Here is a 16328-nt window from a genome sequence, read left to right as displayed (position 1 = left end):
TACACAAACATGGTACACTGAAGTTGTTTTACTGAATTAAAAATCCATCATATGTACAAAAGCTACATAATTCATCATTTTAGCTCTGAAAAAATCAGCTGTTGATCGATCATCATCAAGTACTGTTAACAGCAAAATACCAAACATATGTTACTGCTTTTCTCGGTTTTATTTTATACTATTGAATACTGAATGTTTTGGGTTTTGGGTTTTGGGACTGTTAAAAAAGTAATTTTTGAAGACATCACTCTGGGTTCCCTGAGAAGGTGATGGGCAGTTTTCACTCTTTTCTGACATTTTATCTGCTAAGCTGCTGGTTCCCAACATGGGGGTCGGGACCCCCAGAAGGGGACACAGGATAAATCTAAGTGGTCGCAAGATGGTTAATATGAAAATTGAGCCAAAAACATATTTCTTCTACACAGTTACATTTTGTAACCTTCCTGTAATCTTTCCTCTTTTTTCACGTCAATTACTGGATAATTGTACCCCTCCAGGACAGGGAAAATTTCTCAAATAAAGCAATAAAAATCACTCTTCAGCAACAGGAATACGTCTGCAACACAAGAGGTTGCAAGTAGACATTGCTTTGGTTTGGGAATCACAAGCTAAATAATTTGGGCACTGTAATGTATTATAAATAGTTTTATCTGACAAATTACAATATATACTGTCATTAAAAGGCATACCTGCAGTGCTGTACTTCGTGTAACACAAGAACCTCGAGCAAGTCCAATCGCCTGGACAAACAATCCTGTATATTTCCATATGGCCTACAAGACACTTGTGTGTGAGGTTGCCACCCTTCTCTTTCTCTCTCGTCACCCGCTGGTCACTCACCATGGCCTCGGGCAGCAAAGTGGAAACACAGCAATCCTGGCACTGTCAGTGCACAATCTGAGTCCAGCCACCGTAGAGCGCACCAGTCTCACAGTTCCATCTGTCACTCTCCTCCCATATTTCCTTGCTCCTGTAACTGATCTAATGACACGTCTTTTCCCAGAACAATGGGGAGAGCGGTGCTGTGTGAGTTTTAATCTCAATATACGAGAGCTGGGCAAAAAAAAACTGTAATAGCTTGGTGTTCAGAGTAAATGTTAAAGGGTAAGGCCAGTGTTTTTTTGTTTTTTTTTAAGCATCTGCTAATCATCTATTGTTTTTCCTGGTTAGGCTGGAGACAGGCACCTATAATAATGGAACAGATTTTCTTCATCTGCATGCTCTTATATATGGTCAAAATTTCTCTTTTTTTATTGTTTCATTATCTCAGAACTGATTGCACACAATACTAACATAGTACATTGTTACGTAGTTACGTACATTGTTGCATAGAACATTGTTATGAAGGTCAGATTTGATGTCGGCCTTCATAATATACAGAACAATACAATATTCAAAACAATACGGGTTTATTGTTTTATAAAGTGGCTGAATATTCATTATAGATTTAATGTCAATACAAGTACGAGCTCTGCTGTAATATCACACTCCGCACAGGTTTAACCTCTATTGCACCTGTCAGTCAAACCACTTTGTGTGAGTGTTTACAAAGGATGAGGGACAATAGGGTATTTGTGAGTAATTACATTGACAGCAGCAGACAGGTAAATCACAGGAAATGTCAGCTAACTCGAGTCGGACTGGACTGGGAACACGATGAAGGATCCACACTGGCACGCACCACTTCCACTGACATTCTGACATGCATTTGTTGGCATATTTCTGCTGCCGCTTCTCCAAAAGGAGACTGTTTGATATGCTTCCCCAATCCTCTCCGACTGGTGTATTTGTTCTGCAGCCCCTGCTGCATGTCATAATGGTTCGAGGCAAATCACTTCCAGCTTCGAGCTGAGATAGTGATTGTATCAAACTGACCCCTAACAAGCTGTCAGCTCACATTTGATAAAGCATGCATCAGCACCAGCCAGCTTGGCATCCATTTGGACAGAGCGGACAGGTTTTATTCAAACAGTGTTACTCCCTTCTCTCACTCTCGCTGTTTTTGTTTTTTTTCCCCCCTAGACTTGTAGTTTGATATGTTGTCTCATACTAATGATGATGGCGTCTGGTGGTGCTGCAATGTGATGCAGACCGTTGGGCTCCACTTGCTTCCGGTGTTGTAAAGTTGAGAAGAAACAGCATGAAATGTCTGTTCGTATAGATAGTGGACTAATAGATGGGAAAATGGAGGAGTGCTTCCCAAGTTTCTCCTATTACATCAGCCCCAATGCTGCGAAATCTTCAGTTCCCCAGTTACCACATAGAGGGAGCTCATGCGTGCTGAGAAACCAGACCGTGGAAATGCTGAATGACTGAGCGAGAGTGTGTGTAAGGGCGAGAGAGACTGAGAGAGAGACATACGGTGAGAGAGAAAGAGAGAGAGAGAAAGAGAAAGACGTGGTGGACGAAATCACGTCGTAGAGGATTAATAATGTGACACACTCCAGCAGCAAGAATATTCTTTTGGTCTGTGCAGGCAGGTTTGACATGCGCTTTCGTTTCGGACCAACTCTGGCCAAGTCGGTGGGAACCTGGTGACCCACCGTGTGCCCCGAGGCTGCGTGACAAGTTGAGAGAGGGGTAAAAAGAAAATAGAAAAAAAGGACTCGCATCACTATTTTTAAATGAGTACAGTGAGATTTTGGGGGGCGTGGACGGCAGAGGAGCAGCAGTGAGCATGTTGGCTCTTGGCTGCAGTTCCAGTGTAGTGATGTGCCGGCTGGAAGAACTGGACAACGCGTAGACTGTGGCGGTTGGATACGAAACAGTGAGGTGGCCGTCAATCTTCGCCAATCGACTCTGTCATTTTGAAGCCTGTCTGGTGTTATTTGGATTTATTTCTTCGAGGCGCTGCCGTTTGGCGACACAGAGCACTTTAAGGAAGGAGCGCGAGCTGCCGAAAGGTCTTGAAGGCGCAGCAGCTGCCGCTGCCGCGCGTAACAGACGAGAGCTGGTCGAGCAGCTATTTGAATGACAATAGTTTGAGGCATTTGCTTTCATATTTGTGTGAGGAAGCCTAATTATTGGAAGTGACTGCGCATGGTAACTCGCTGTGGGCGAGTAACACTGCTGTTCAAACGAAATTTGGGATTTGAAGGCTGTCGCAAGTGAAACTGAAGTGATCTTCATTTGTAAATATTGACAGGTGTTACAGGCGTACGGACTGTGTCAGACTAAGCCTTTAATTCACTTACGAATCTGTTGTTATGTCTTAAAACATAGCGGGCTCACGAGGTTGGAGTGGTAGCCAAACCTGTGGTATGGAGAATCCAAACATTGTTTAGTCCAGATATTTTAATACTCGCAGAAAACGCACATAGTCAGTAACAACCTTATGATGCGTTTGAAACGCCGAATGGGAAAGTAACCATCACCTTAGTGTCTTCTTCCGTCCGAGTTGTAGCCGAACTGGCAGCAGCCAAAATGACAAGCAACGGACCTGTCATCGTCTACGAGTGGCTGAAGACCCTCCAGCTCGCCCAGTATGTCGAGTCCTTTGTGGATAATGGATATGACGATCTGGAGGTTTGCAAACAAATAGGAGACGCCGACCTGGATGCCATCGGCGTCTATATCCCTCACCACAGACAGAGGATTCACGACGCGGTGAGAAGGCTGAAGGAGGAAGCCAAAGAGACGGCCAGTGGACTTTACTTCACCTTGGAGCCGATGCCACCCGCGGCCGAGATTTATACCAGTCACATGGTGGACCAGTATGAGTCCAAACTGCGGGGATCCAAGTCCTGGACCGAGCCCAACAGTGACCGGGTTGGGCGCAACGGTGGGTACATGGGCGCGCAGAGGAACCTGACGCTGGGCAACAGGAGGGAGCTGGTGATATATCCCAAGCTGAAGCTGAAGATCATGATCAGGGATAAACTCATCAGAGATGGCATCAACCTCTCCAAGCCACCATATTCTAATAAGGTAAGAGGAACCTGCATGGGCAGGAACAGGTCCTGACAGTTAAATAGCACAAATGGCACCGGCACTATCCAGAAGTCATACATGACAAACACTAGATAAAATCACACAGTGAATGATGTTTAATACTCTCACACTGCAAAATTATTCCATTTGACAATTTAGTCTGATATACATTTAAAATATACAGACAGGATTTGTAAACTTCAGTTTTTATTTTTTTGAAAAGATGAAAGAAACACTTATTTTGAAGTATTCCACTGTATTTATAAGGTGAGAAAGTGACACCTGCATTTCAGGGTAGGTCAGAGGTAAATTCCAGTCTGATGCCCAAACCTTTTCAGCCCTGCTGCACCTTCCAGAGGTGTGAGTGGTTGCTGTCAGGGTGAATGATGGGAATGAAGTTGCTGCAGATCAATAAGCAGAGAGCGGAGAGGAGAGATCCTGAGGAGCTTTTACTCCGTCTGTGATTTCCTGGGGGGGGGGGGGGGGGGGTAAGAAAGATTTACACTCTGATTATTAATCTACTCTGACCTCACCTGTCCAGTGACTTGCCTCAGCATTCAGTGTGGGTGGATCAGCCAGGCCCGTGAGCACATAAGCCCTGGCTCTTTGCTGTGATGAATGGGCAATGGGCTATCGATTGCAGGGGCAGTAAATGAAGAGCGCCCAGCTGGGTAGGCTGTTGCAGTCTTGTGAGGAGCCAGACTGAGAGGGCCTCTTGTTTTCACAGGACTGACACTGACCTTTCCTCAGAAGTGTCTGAATCATATGCCTCACCAGCTGAGAGGGTTCTGCTGAGTAACTGCTTACATTCAGGGAGGCTTTTGAGCGGTGTGCGTCTGCGGGGCATTTAGGAGGCAGAGATCATGTCTGATGTATTTTTTGCTTGCGACCTATAGCAACATGGAGTTTTGGTTTCAACTGAAAACTAAACCTGATATCTCATGTGCAACTTTCAGTAATAGCAGTCTAGATCGGCACAAATGTCAAAACCAGTCCTTACCTAAAATAGCAGCATGTACAGGTGGTTTGGAGGCCTGTCTTGAAAACTGCAACCTTTATCATCACAACTCAGTGATACATATATCTCTGATTGATATTATATTCAAGAGAATTGACTTATAAATTCTCTCATCCTCCAGGCCTCAGGGTTTCCTTGAAAAAAGAAATGTTTTCTGTGGTAGTCAGGAACTTGCACACTTGATTCAACTGGTCAAGAGCTTGTTGATTAGCTCCTCCTCAGTAGCTGAGCGAGCCTGAAGAATGAAGTCATTAGGTGTTCTCTGAGAATGTACAGTTTTATACTGAAGTCTTCCAATTCATTTTTTCACAGAATGGATGATGTGGGATCAAACTAGTGACCTTTGTTCTAAAATCGTTTGTGTCAGTTGGATCGTTTGCATATTTGTATATGGGCGTGTTTGTAACAGGTTTTTAAGTTTCACTCTCTATTCCAAGTAACAAAGATCCTGAAAACATGGTGTACATGCGATGATGGAAACATTCAAAATATTTTCATATGCATATTCACCTTCTTCTCTATTATTTTTATGTGACCCAAACATTGATACCATATACCCTATCCAGTAGTCGCTTGATTCCAAATTAGCCTTTCAAACTGATACCAGCTTTGATTCCAAATTTTGCATGTTGTTTTAAGCTCTTCTTGTCTGTCTGTATATTTCTGCCACTTTGGCTGACTGTGAATCCCACAGAGATTTCGGATTTGTGTGGGATTATCTGTCAAAGCAGGGCTGAAACAAAGTGTTGGTTCCAGAGGGTTAAACTCTTTCCCTTTGAAGGCTGTGTTTATTTAGAGCCAAAGCTTTGGCATTGAGGCTTTGGTGGGGGAATGAGCAGGTCAAGGTCTTTCTCTCTCTCTCTCTCTCGCTCTCTCGCTCTCTCTCTATCTCTCTCTCTATCTATGTGTGTGTAACCCTGTAGTTTTGAATTGGCTCCAGCCCAGTGCTTTTCTCCCCAGGAGGAGTGAGAGGAGTTAACAGAGGGAGCTGTGACCGGTTGATGGAGGTTTGACAAACTGGGCTGTGATTGGTCTGTAGATATCTCCCCTCTCTCTGCCCTTGAGATGAGATGTCACCCCCAGCGGAGACTGAGACCAGAGAGGCAGACTCGGGGCAATTACAGGACACACAATGTCAGTCTCGAGGGATGTTCATTGTATAGCATAACCAAGACCTCCTTCCACATTTAAACTGTCCTCTGTGCTCTCTATATGCGGGGGTTGTCGTGGACTACAGTCTGACAGCCCTCTCTTCATCTTTGTGTCACTGGCTTTGTCTCCATTGTTTGTCATTATGCCAGAAACATAGGCAATACAAGAGCAAAGATTCAGAAATCTTCTCTAGCTTGTATTGAATGTCTTGCGAGACAACCCATTATCAAACAATTCACTGCAAAGGCTCTGCTGGGTGTAATAAATACCCATGATCCTTATCAAGGCCGCTGAGACCCCTTGTCTGGGAAGAGAGTATTATTTCTTATGATGTAAACAAACACTTGTGCTACGGGTTGCACATTTCTAGATCTCTCATCGGGGAACAATATAAGTAGAGAAGATGGTGCCTCCTGTCTGCCTGTCGTTGAATACACTGCAGTCGTAAAGTTACTGTTCATTCTTTTGCTTGAAGCTTTCTCATAAATTGCTGATAATAACGCAAGTCAAGTCAAAACGTTGTTGAGAGGAAACTATCAGCTCTTTCTTTATTTTTTATTTTTTTAAGTGTTTGAGAGTACAGTTAGTGTGTCTGCTTTGCTTTGATTTCAGAGAGCAGCACTGTGTTGTAAATGTATTAGCAAGAAACAGCATTATATACATTATACATTACATTATCAGAGCTGGTTCAAAACCTTTCTTTCTTTTTTTTTGAGAAATGAGTATCTGAGGTGATTTGAGGACAGTTCAGATTTGTGCAGCTTTAAAGAGTCAAATCATGTGTCTTCCACTGCTACAAGATAAACTTTCTCCTGGGTACAGTAAAGTTAAAGTTGAAGCTGAAATTGAAGGGTTTTGTAGTTGTCAAAAAAGCACAGAGAGCCAGCACAACCGTTATTCTATTTTTATGTCCAATTCTGTTTTCCCTGCTGTTTCATATTACTTTCTCTGCCGCAGTGATCTCTGGGGATTTTAAACTTTTTTTTTTTTTTATCTTATCGCAGAAATACCTCTTTTAATTTTTCTTTAAATAACTCCTCAATTCTGCTCAACACCAAATTATTTGAGGATGTGGTCTCATCCTGGTCTCATCCAGAGCTGGAAACAGCAGACAGAGTCAGTCATAATAGCGCCTCATTGTTAGTGCTGTGTGTCGACAGGAAGTAGAATCTAAACACTGGGAGATTCTCCATTGTTTGTATGGAAGCTGATGGAGCCACATGTCCTTTCACTACTGGTCTGTTTTGCATTCCCAATTTCCGTCCATTGAAACGGGCTGCGGAGGCAAGTGTCCAGCATTGTGCCGATGGGTGGGTGATAAAAACCAGGGTGTCATGCAGAGAGGGTGGTGAATAGACGGGCACATTGTTTTGGATGGTTGGAGAAGGCTTGGTGGGTGTTTGTGTGGTGGAGGAAAGTTAGAAGTCCTTACTCTGACCTCCACAGAACAGCTGATCAAATGTGGAGGGTGAGGATCATGAGAGGCCTGCAGCTTAACCAGCCTAAAGAATTTCAGCAATGCGGTGGACATCAAGAAGTGTCAAGTCTGTCTGGGAGGTGAGCAGAACGACAGCCTGTGTTATTGGCTTCCTCCTAGTGAAAAAGAGGAAGTTCACCACCTTACATGCCAAACGCTCATCTCACTTCCTCTTTCACTCCTCTTATCTTGATGAATATCCCAGCACTTTGGCCTGGCAGGAAATTAGGTTTTTGTTTAAGATGACCCTGTGTTGGCCCACTGTGGTGGATGAAGGCCCTCAGGCTTGACTGGACAACTGCCAAGACTTTATGGGAAAAATAACTCTAGCTGTTTTACCTTTAAAACTTTCCGGATACAACAAAAAAATCTGTGTCGGAACCAAAGTCATCAAATCTCTTCTTCTCACTGCAGTGCCTCACCAAAATCCATACATTCACAGGCCAACTGCCAAGTGCATTGGAGCTCAGGTAAAGCAACACAGTGGCACAGATTTCCAGTCGAGCTGCTGTTTTATGTACTTCTTTTTTCCATTACATGATATTGTGATTTAGGGGTTTATTGTTGTAAAATGAAAAATCCCTTCACTGAAAGCCATTATTTCAACTTATTACATGGCTGTTTTTCCTAAACAAAGAGCTTTTTCTTTGCCTTTGTGGAACCCTGCAGTGAACACTTTTCATGAGCTTTTCATTTAGCCGATGGCTTTTTGGTGACTATCCTCTTCATTTTGTCCCATGCTATAGGGCTGGCATTCTGCCAGAGGGAGCCTTTCACAACAGCCTCAGAGTTTTCCATGCATTCTGCTGAAAGCTCTGTTTGCTTAGTCTTTATTAAGGGCTTCTTAAAGCCATAATCAACCAAGGACTCATAAAGGGGAAGTCATAAAGAAGTCAAGGACCAGCTCTATTGTCCTGAGAGGACGGAGAAAGTCAATTAGCAAAGTGAGTTGCTGTTTAGGTTATAAAAAAACAGGGTTGTATGGAGCACTAAAACGGGATAGATCACATTCCCATCAGATGGAAAAAGTCACATATACACTCACTTAGTGGCTCTTTTTGTAAACAACCTGTGTTTATGACCTTTTTCAACCATCTTTGTTGAGCATAAACTACAAGTACCACTATTTAGTTCTTTGGAGAGCAGCTGGGAGTGGTGAGGACTGATGGCTATCACAGTGACCTTTGACACCGACAGCTTTTGACCTGCTGGACTTAATCACAAAGCTTTGATGGTGATCTCACCGCAGACAATGAAATGGACTACTCACCCTAATGGGTCTCAGTGGGTGCTGGTTCTTGTGATGGCACATTTACCTTACACACATAGCTTATTGTCTCAAGCGCATCACTTTCCCATCTGTTGAAAATGCTGTGGTGGGTTAGTTCATGAGACAGTTTGCAAATCATTGCTCCTGTTAGTCCAAAAACAATAACTGCAAAAGGAGCCACATTATGTAGAGCTATCACTGCAAAGAGATATCTATCCACTGGATGGGTTTCCACTTTTTGTACTGTGAGTCAGGGAGTCTCTGTCTGTCCGTCCGTCAGAGAGACTTGACCACCAATCTCCTGGGAGCATGTGCAAATGTGGGAAAGCAGCATTTACGCTGTATTTGCAGCTGGCCTTCTCATTCCAGCAGGAAGGAGTGAGAGGGGCTTGCTCCTACTGTGCTGTTTCTCACATGATCAACTGGCTTTTGAGCTTGCTTTTATTCCCTGGACATGTGAACTTTGTAAGAAAGATGACATTTCACAGAGCTCAAATTTACAATTCAACAAAAACTCCACTGAGCTTACTCTCCATTCATTAACTAGACTTGTCAAGCCATGATAATCTCAACATTTAGACATTTAGTTCATGTTGAAAAATTGAATTTATGCTTGTAGTCGTATCAATGTCACTTCCTCTAGCCTTTGGAGATATATTGTATTTAAATAACATATGTGAGTTACAGTATATGTGTGTCACTTAAAGTTATGCAGTCATGGCAACAGCTTTAAATAAATCAGGCTAAGGAGGTAGCAGAGCCATTACATTTTCCACAGTGTGCTGGGGAACAGGTCCTGATGACACACATTCATGACAGATACATTATCAGAGCTATTCTGGTCCAAGGTTTCAGCAGCTTCCAGACAGCCTGTCTGCATGACCACATAGTAGCAAATAGGCTGCATTATCAATACTAAAGTATATGTTGTTAGTATGTACCGTCACTTTTGTTCTGTAATCTTGTCAATATTTATCATGTCAATGTTTGGTGTCATGCAAGATTATTGCACTTTTTGTTGCCGTCATAGAAAATCCATCTGTAGGGATTTTTAATAGTTGTTTGACATGTGTAAAATCCCCTTTAGTATCTTTGAATTTAAGCCTTTAAACTCAAGGCTATATTTAATGCTTCAGTGCACATAGGGAAGATTCCTTGTCGGCAACAGCAAACAGAGAAACTAGATGCTCAGTTGCAGCTGTAAACATGTTTGCTTTTTACACATTTTTTTCACCACCTTTCACACGGGGCTGGCTGATGCAAAAACACATAAACTGCAGCTTGCTTCTGTCCGGAAACTGTGTGCAGACACCAAAATGAAATCCCATCATAGTCACAGTACATGTGCACAATAAATGACCCTGTGGTCCTCTTTGAACAGTGGAGATGGGAGGAAAATGAAGATATCAAGTGCCCCAACAGGATGGAGAGTGACAAGAGAGCGGGCCTGAGCATCTGTCTGTGTCAGGATCCAGATTGCAAACACACTCGCAAATCAACACATCCGCACGTGTTTTCTCTCTCTCCACGTCTCTGTCTTACAAGCAGTTATTACTACATTCACAGTGATTACTCTTGAGGGGATCATTAAATTTTCTCATAAAAAAAAAAAAGAAACGATTAGTCAGAAATATATGACCATACATTGTTGCATACTGCTGTATGCAAGCTGCCACTCATCTCACGGATTGGTTTTGCTGTGTTGCCGTAGGTGGTCATGTGTGACCTACAGTTCAAGAAAGCTAATTACTTTTGACTCCCACACATCTATGAGCCGGGAGGTCACACACACACACACACACACACACACACACACACACACTGAAGGGGCCTTGTTAAAAGTTGCCATGGAGATGAACATAAAGCTATTTAAACAGCAAACCATGTGTTTTCCCCATAATCTCACACTTACACTGTTTGCTGGTTTAAATGGCAGATGTAGGGTTGGGATTATTACATAATGCTATAATTCTATTAGCGGTACATGTGCTCCATGGAGTTTAAATATTGGCCAAACTATTTGCTTAAGCAGCTCTCTCATACAGTGTTATTTCTGCAAACTATAATTCATTGTTCAGAGAGTCAACTCATGAGCAAGAATAATCTGAAAGTCGAGGCCTATTTTATCAACCAGTATTAGGAGGTTAAATGTAATTCTGCATCATCTGCAGGGCTGCAACTAATGCTAATTTTTATAATTGATTTATCTCTTTTTTTCTATTTGAGCTAAAGGTATCATCTTAATAGCTTGTTTTGTCTGACCAGCAGTCAGAAGTTTACAATTATACAAAACAAAGAAAAGCAGGAAATCCTCACATTAGAGAAGCTGAAACCAAGAACTTTCTGCACCACTGATTGTGACTTGAATGTGTGAAGGAGAGGTGTAAAAGAAAAACTCAGTTGTAATCTCCTTTTCATGAGCCGACTTCTGATCCTCTAAAAACGTGACGAAGCACATTCTAGTCATTTTTTTCTCAAAACCCTGGTTCCACATTCTGCCCCAACTGGATGAAATAATCCTTTTTCCTATGAAGATGCTGTTGAAAATGAACAATGACAGTGTTCCCTGCAAAGCATGGGGCTCAGACAAGCTCCATAAATCAGAATGATGAGGGAGGAGACTGGTCACAACTTGGCGTACGATTTCTTAAGGCATTGAGCAGTTTTGGGAGACTTCAAGCACTGCTGCCTACAACAGAGCTTAATTGTCCTGCATGTAGCTACAGTTTGGCTCCTGTCAGCCCATATTATCTTGGACTGTGTTTAAGGGATATAATGTAAGGGTGTAGAGAGATGAGTGAGGCATGATAGCAGTGAGTATGAGTGTTACAGAGACAGAGGCAGAGTGTGTATAATTACCTTGTCTGAAGCCGCTGCCAGCTAGGTGTATGGAACGCAGCACAACCAACTCTCAACCCCCCCACCCCCCACTCCCCACCCCCCTTATCCCTAATTGGTCCATTTCCAAGGCATGAGGGCAGGGCTGCGCTGAAAGCTTTGATCATGGAGACCACACCAGTGTCGATATGTCCCTACCTGAGTGCTTTTGTAGTGGCTGTGCCTGGCAAGGGATTAAGCCATACTAAACCCAGAGTGTCTGTGTGTCTGTCTCTTGCTCTGGCCTCCCTGCGGCTCTACATACCTGAATCTGAACCCTTATTACTTGGCAGTTACTACATTCCTCAGACACGCCCACACAAAGCACTCACACAAGAACTGTGTATTGCACATCTTCTTTTATTAAAAAAAAAAAAAAAAAAACACTGCCGGCATTTTGTAGGTACACTTTTGTCTTGTGTGGTTTACTGCCTTTAATATGTCAAGCATTTACAAAACATTTAAGGGCTCCAACACATTCCAACACAAATATTAATCTCTGCGGGAAGCTGCGTGTGTGTGTGTGTTGTGTGCATATATCTCCCTACAAGCATAAGTACTAAAGGAGTTTAGTCTCCTGAACCAATACTAATTGAGTGTTAGCAGCATGTGCTGGTAAAAAGTGCTTAGTGTAAGCTGAAAAAGGATTTCACTACAGCGTATACAGACAAGTGAGAGTTGATCTAAGATAATAGGTCATGTATATTTATACCTGCAATTTACACAGTTTCAGTTTGGATTACAGTGCCAGAGCGTTTACATGAAAACACAAGACAAATATAAAGAATAGCAAAGCACGGAATTAATTAAAAGAGTGGAAAGGGTATCATTTACATAACATCTTCTTCAGCAGGTTTTTTCTATGAGAGAAGGTTGAGCTACCTGTTTCTGTCCAAGTGGGCTGCTGTCAGCGAGTCAGACTCATCATCAGTGGATCATACTACACATGCTCAGTATGGAGGGCTGGAGTTCATCACTTTAATTGCTGCTTTTTGACCTCCGCTCATGTTCGAGTTCATTGTTCTGTTCATTAAATGTTAATTGCTTGCCACACTGCTTCATGCAGGGATGAACAGTCACTGCACTGTGACTGGTAAGGCTTCCCCCAAAAACCCTGTGTTGGGCTTCAAATCTGAATCACACGCCATTAAAGCCTCAGTAGGTGTTGGAGTCCTGCGGCTTCTGCAAGGAGAAGTCTGGTCAAGTTTGTTTTTGTTTGGGTTAACCTTGCAACACATTATTCAATTCGCCCATTCTAAGCTTCCCTAGAATGAACAGTGTGAGTCAACAAGAGAAACAGTGATTTATACTGTTTAAACCAAAGAGTTCGTGTGAGTAAGCTTGCCGTTCTGCTGTGCATTGACCTCAGTGTGACCAGGTTAGGATTAGCAAATGCAAGAAAATGGATGTGTACCTGATAAACAATGTGCTGCGCAGTGTTTTGTTTTGTGTGTTGCCCTCTGGGTATAGTTCTAGTTCTATAGTTCTATAATTCTGTATTTGGGGGATGCTCATGTAGCCATCTAAGGTCACTCTTTGGTAATATCTGAGATGTGCACTCTTGGTGCAGCTTCATCTGCTGTGGGTGAACAGCAAAACCACTATTCTCATGTCAGCAGATCTTTCAACCACTGCTGTGCCAAACCAACCCCTGTTTACTTTAATAGCCCCTGAGAATTCTTTCTAAAGGAAAGTCTTCCAGACAAATCTGGAAATGCATAGTGTTTTCTCTGGTCCTACTGCATTTTTTAATTTTTTTAAATTTTTTTTTATTTTTACAGGATTTGGTTTGGCGCCATCGTCCAACAATCTCAGATCATTCCAACCTCAGTTTAGTCTTCTGGTTCATGTTACTCGGTCAAGTGAAGTCTTGGCTTGAGTCGAATGTGTGAACAAAGTCATCAGAAAGCTTGCCTTAATTAAATTTGGTCACATTGGTAAACGCAGCCATCTGAATGCTTGTCCTCATCGCATCTGGTCTGGTGTGACTTTTGCTGAAAGGCACCAGTTTATGTAGCCAGTCAAGTGACAGACTTCTAATACTCAGCTTTGTTTAAAGAGGATTAGGCTAAATCCATATTTATTTCGACATGGGGGGCTTGAAAGGAATATTACGATAGAGGCTCATTATGAGCATTTGAATATTGTAGTTTATATCATGAAAAAAAAGATGGACAAACAAGGAGAGCTGGAGCAGAAGCAGCAGTTTAGAACAGTTCGTCATGCTGTGGCTCAGCACTTGTCCTTTTGCATATGTCTTGTTGGCTCTCCGGCCAGAGTCCCCTACATAGTAACAGCAGACTGATAATCTGCCCCTAACATGCAGTGGTCACGGCCTTTGGTGGCAGGGGAAGTGTCGTTAATCCGGTAAATCACCTCTTCACTATGAATCCATGCAGTACAGAGCTGATGTCACACACAAAAGCCAAACAATGAACTGGCCGACTGACAGCTCGCCGTCCAAACCGGAGCAGAGGGGTCATGCGTCAGGAATTTTCTCTGCTCCACCAAACATCCTCACCCACTTTCACCTCATTCTCACTTACTCACAGACGGGGTGAGACAGGCCGAAATACAAATGGATGGACCGGCAGACCTGTCAAGCCAACAGCCGCAGAGAGATAACGACAGACAGATGGTCAGACAGGTAGACAAACAGCCAGTTTTAGACAGACTGAAAAACTAGAAGATGCAGAGATGGCGCTGGATTGACAGAATATATGATGTGAATCTTCAGACTGTCACTGAAATCATTAATAATCTTCCCTCATTTGAGACTATTTAAGGAAACCCTACCACTATCTCACACTACACCCATGATATGTTTATAATAACCTGTTTTTGTCTACATGTACAAGGTTGTGTTTGCAGCCTTGTGTGTGAAGCAATTACTCTCATTTTGTATGTTCAAAAGCGTTTCAAATTTGAATAATTAATATATTAATCACTTAACAAACCATGTAAGGATTATTGCTGAGGTTAGAAGACAGAGTGACTGAGTGAAGTGCTTCTCTATGTTTGGCCTTTATTCTGCTCATTTAAAATCTGCATATGACAGTGGGTGTGACTGGTAAGGAAATGTATGCCATTAACAGGACAGCATCATGGGAACGCTTGGCAGTGAGCGTCTCTCAGGCCGACTGTATTGTAATATGAGTCTTTGTTACGGTCCCTTAGCCTTTTCCGTGGCCTGGAGAAGAAATTGTTTTGGTTTTTTTTTTTTCCTCCCCTCAGATGAGAATACACTGTCAGTCCAGAACAATGGGCTGCAGGACCGGGCTTCTCCTCCCAGCAGCTCCTGCTGCTCTGATCCCTGTCCACTCCCATTTATTGAACAGTTGAGTGCTAGTAACCCCACATAGGACTCCTCCCCACCCATCCCCGAAGCAAGCGGTGCCCCCACCTCACCCAGACTTTAGGTCAAAACCAAATTCCTAAAATTGCAGTAGATGCCCAGAAATCTTCTCCAGCTGGCAACTTTCATCCTCAGGAAACTGAAGTGGAACCAGTGACTGGATGACATTGCCAGCCATTGCCTGAAGATGACACCAGGTCTTTACCGACTCCAGTGGCATCCATACTGGAGTTTGTTTGGGAAGTGTAGGCTACAATGCAGGAGTGGAAGTTGAGGGTAGCGATTAAGTGTGGAGATGGTCTCCATTGTCATGCAGGAATCCCACAGCCAGGCTTATATCAATTGTTATGTAAAGTGGCCGTTCATATTGTACAGTCTGCTCAGAATGGAGGTTCTGGTTCGGGCTTTGTGTGGAAATGATATGGTGAAGAGGAAAGGAAGACATGTCTGTAAATATGTTGTTACTGTGTTGCTCTTGCCTTTTTTTTTTATTCCTCTTTGAGTACAATACGCTGACACACAAACACACACACACACACACACACACACACACACACACACACACACACTTACACACACCAGTGCTTCCTCTCTTTTCCCGCCATTAGCTGTATATTTTTACAGAACAAAGGAGTCTAGTCCCTCCTCTTCAGCAGATAAATGTAGGGCAGGCTCACCATTTTATTTCTTAAATATGTTTGTCTAGAAATCAAAGCCTCGCGCCGTTTCCGTGATCATTACCCTGAAAATCACAACAGAGTACACGAAGCTCAAGTGTTCTCATTGATGATTAGCACGAGGCTTCTCCTGTAATCCTAATCAGGATATTGATGATGAACCCTCCTCACTTGAGAGGAAGCTGTGGAGGCTTTTGTTATAAATGGCATTATGTCCTCAGAGGCTGAGACGCAGATGTGACTGTTTATTCCAGTCACACAAGTGATGCTGTTTATACAACAGAAGGAACAGATTTAAAGAATTTCCCATACTGCTTCACTCTCTGTAATAGTAGCTGTAGTTGTTTTTTAAGTGGTAGCTTTCAGGATGTGTGCCTTTACTGCTTAAACTCAATTAAAGTTCCATCAGGACTTTTTTTTTTTCCTAGGTGCTGCTCTTTTGTTTTTCTGTGTTAAGCGACGGTAGCTACTGCTGCTTATGTTAACTACAGTCAGTAGCAGCAGCAAACTGTATCTGCAGTAGCTAGAGGTACTAAAGTGCAGTACAATAGCAGGTATCATTTTTTTTCTCA

At 42.8% G+C, this 16328-nt stretch overlaps 1 protein-coding gene across 4 annotated transcripts in view; it reads left to right on the top strand.

The window, feature by feature from the left end:
* Nucleotides 1-2170: 2170 nt before the first annotated feature.
* sash1a (SAM and SH3 domain containing 1a) overlaps nucleotides 2171-16328 on the top strand; it is a 162169-nt gene continuing 148011 nt past the window's right edge. The window contains exon 1 of one of the 4 annotated variants that reach the window (XM_056405755.1): nucleotides 2171-3927. In XM_056405755.1, coding sequence (XP_056261730.1) covers nucleotides 3424-3927 — 504 coding nt within the window. In that variant the 5' untranslated portion in view covers nucleotides 2171-3423. The remainder of the gene's footprint in view (nucleotides 3928-16328) is intronic. The other 3 variants (XM_056405756.1, XM_056405760.1, XM_056405759.1) reach the window with 3 other exon arrangements.

The sequence above is a fragment of the Seriola aureovittata genome, chromosome 19 (assembly GCF_021018895.1).
Source record: "Seriola aureovittata isolate HTS-2021-v1 ecotype China chromosome 19, ASM2101889v1, whole genome shotgun sequence".
NCBI lineage: Eukaryota > Metazoa > Chordata > Actinopteri > Carangiformes > Carangidae > Seriola > Seriola aureovittata.
Note: the sequence above shows the minus strand (reverse complement) of the source record. Positions and strands in the feature narration are given on the sequence as shown.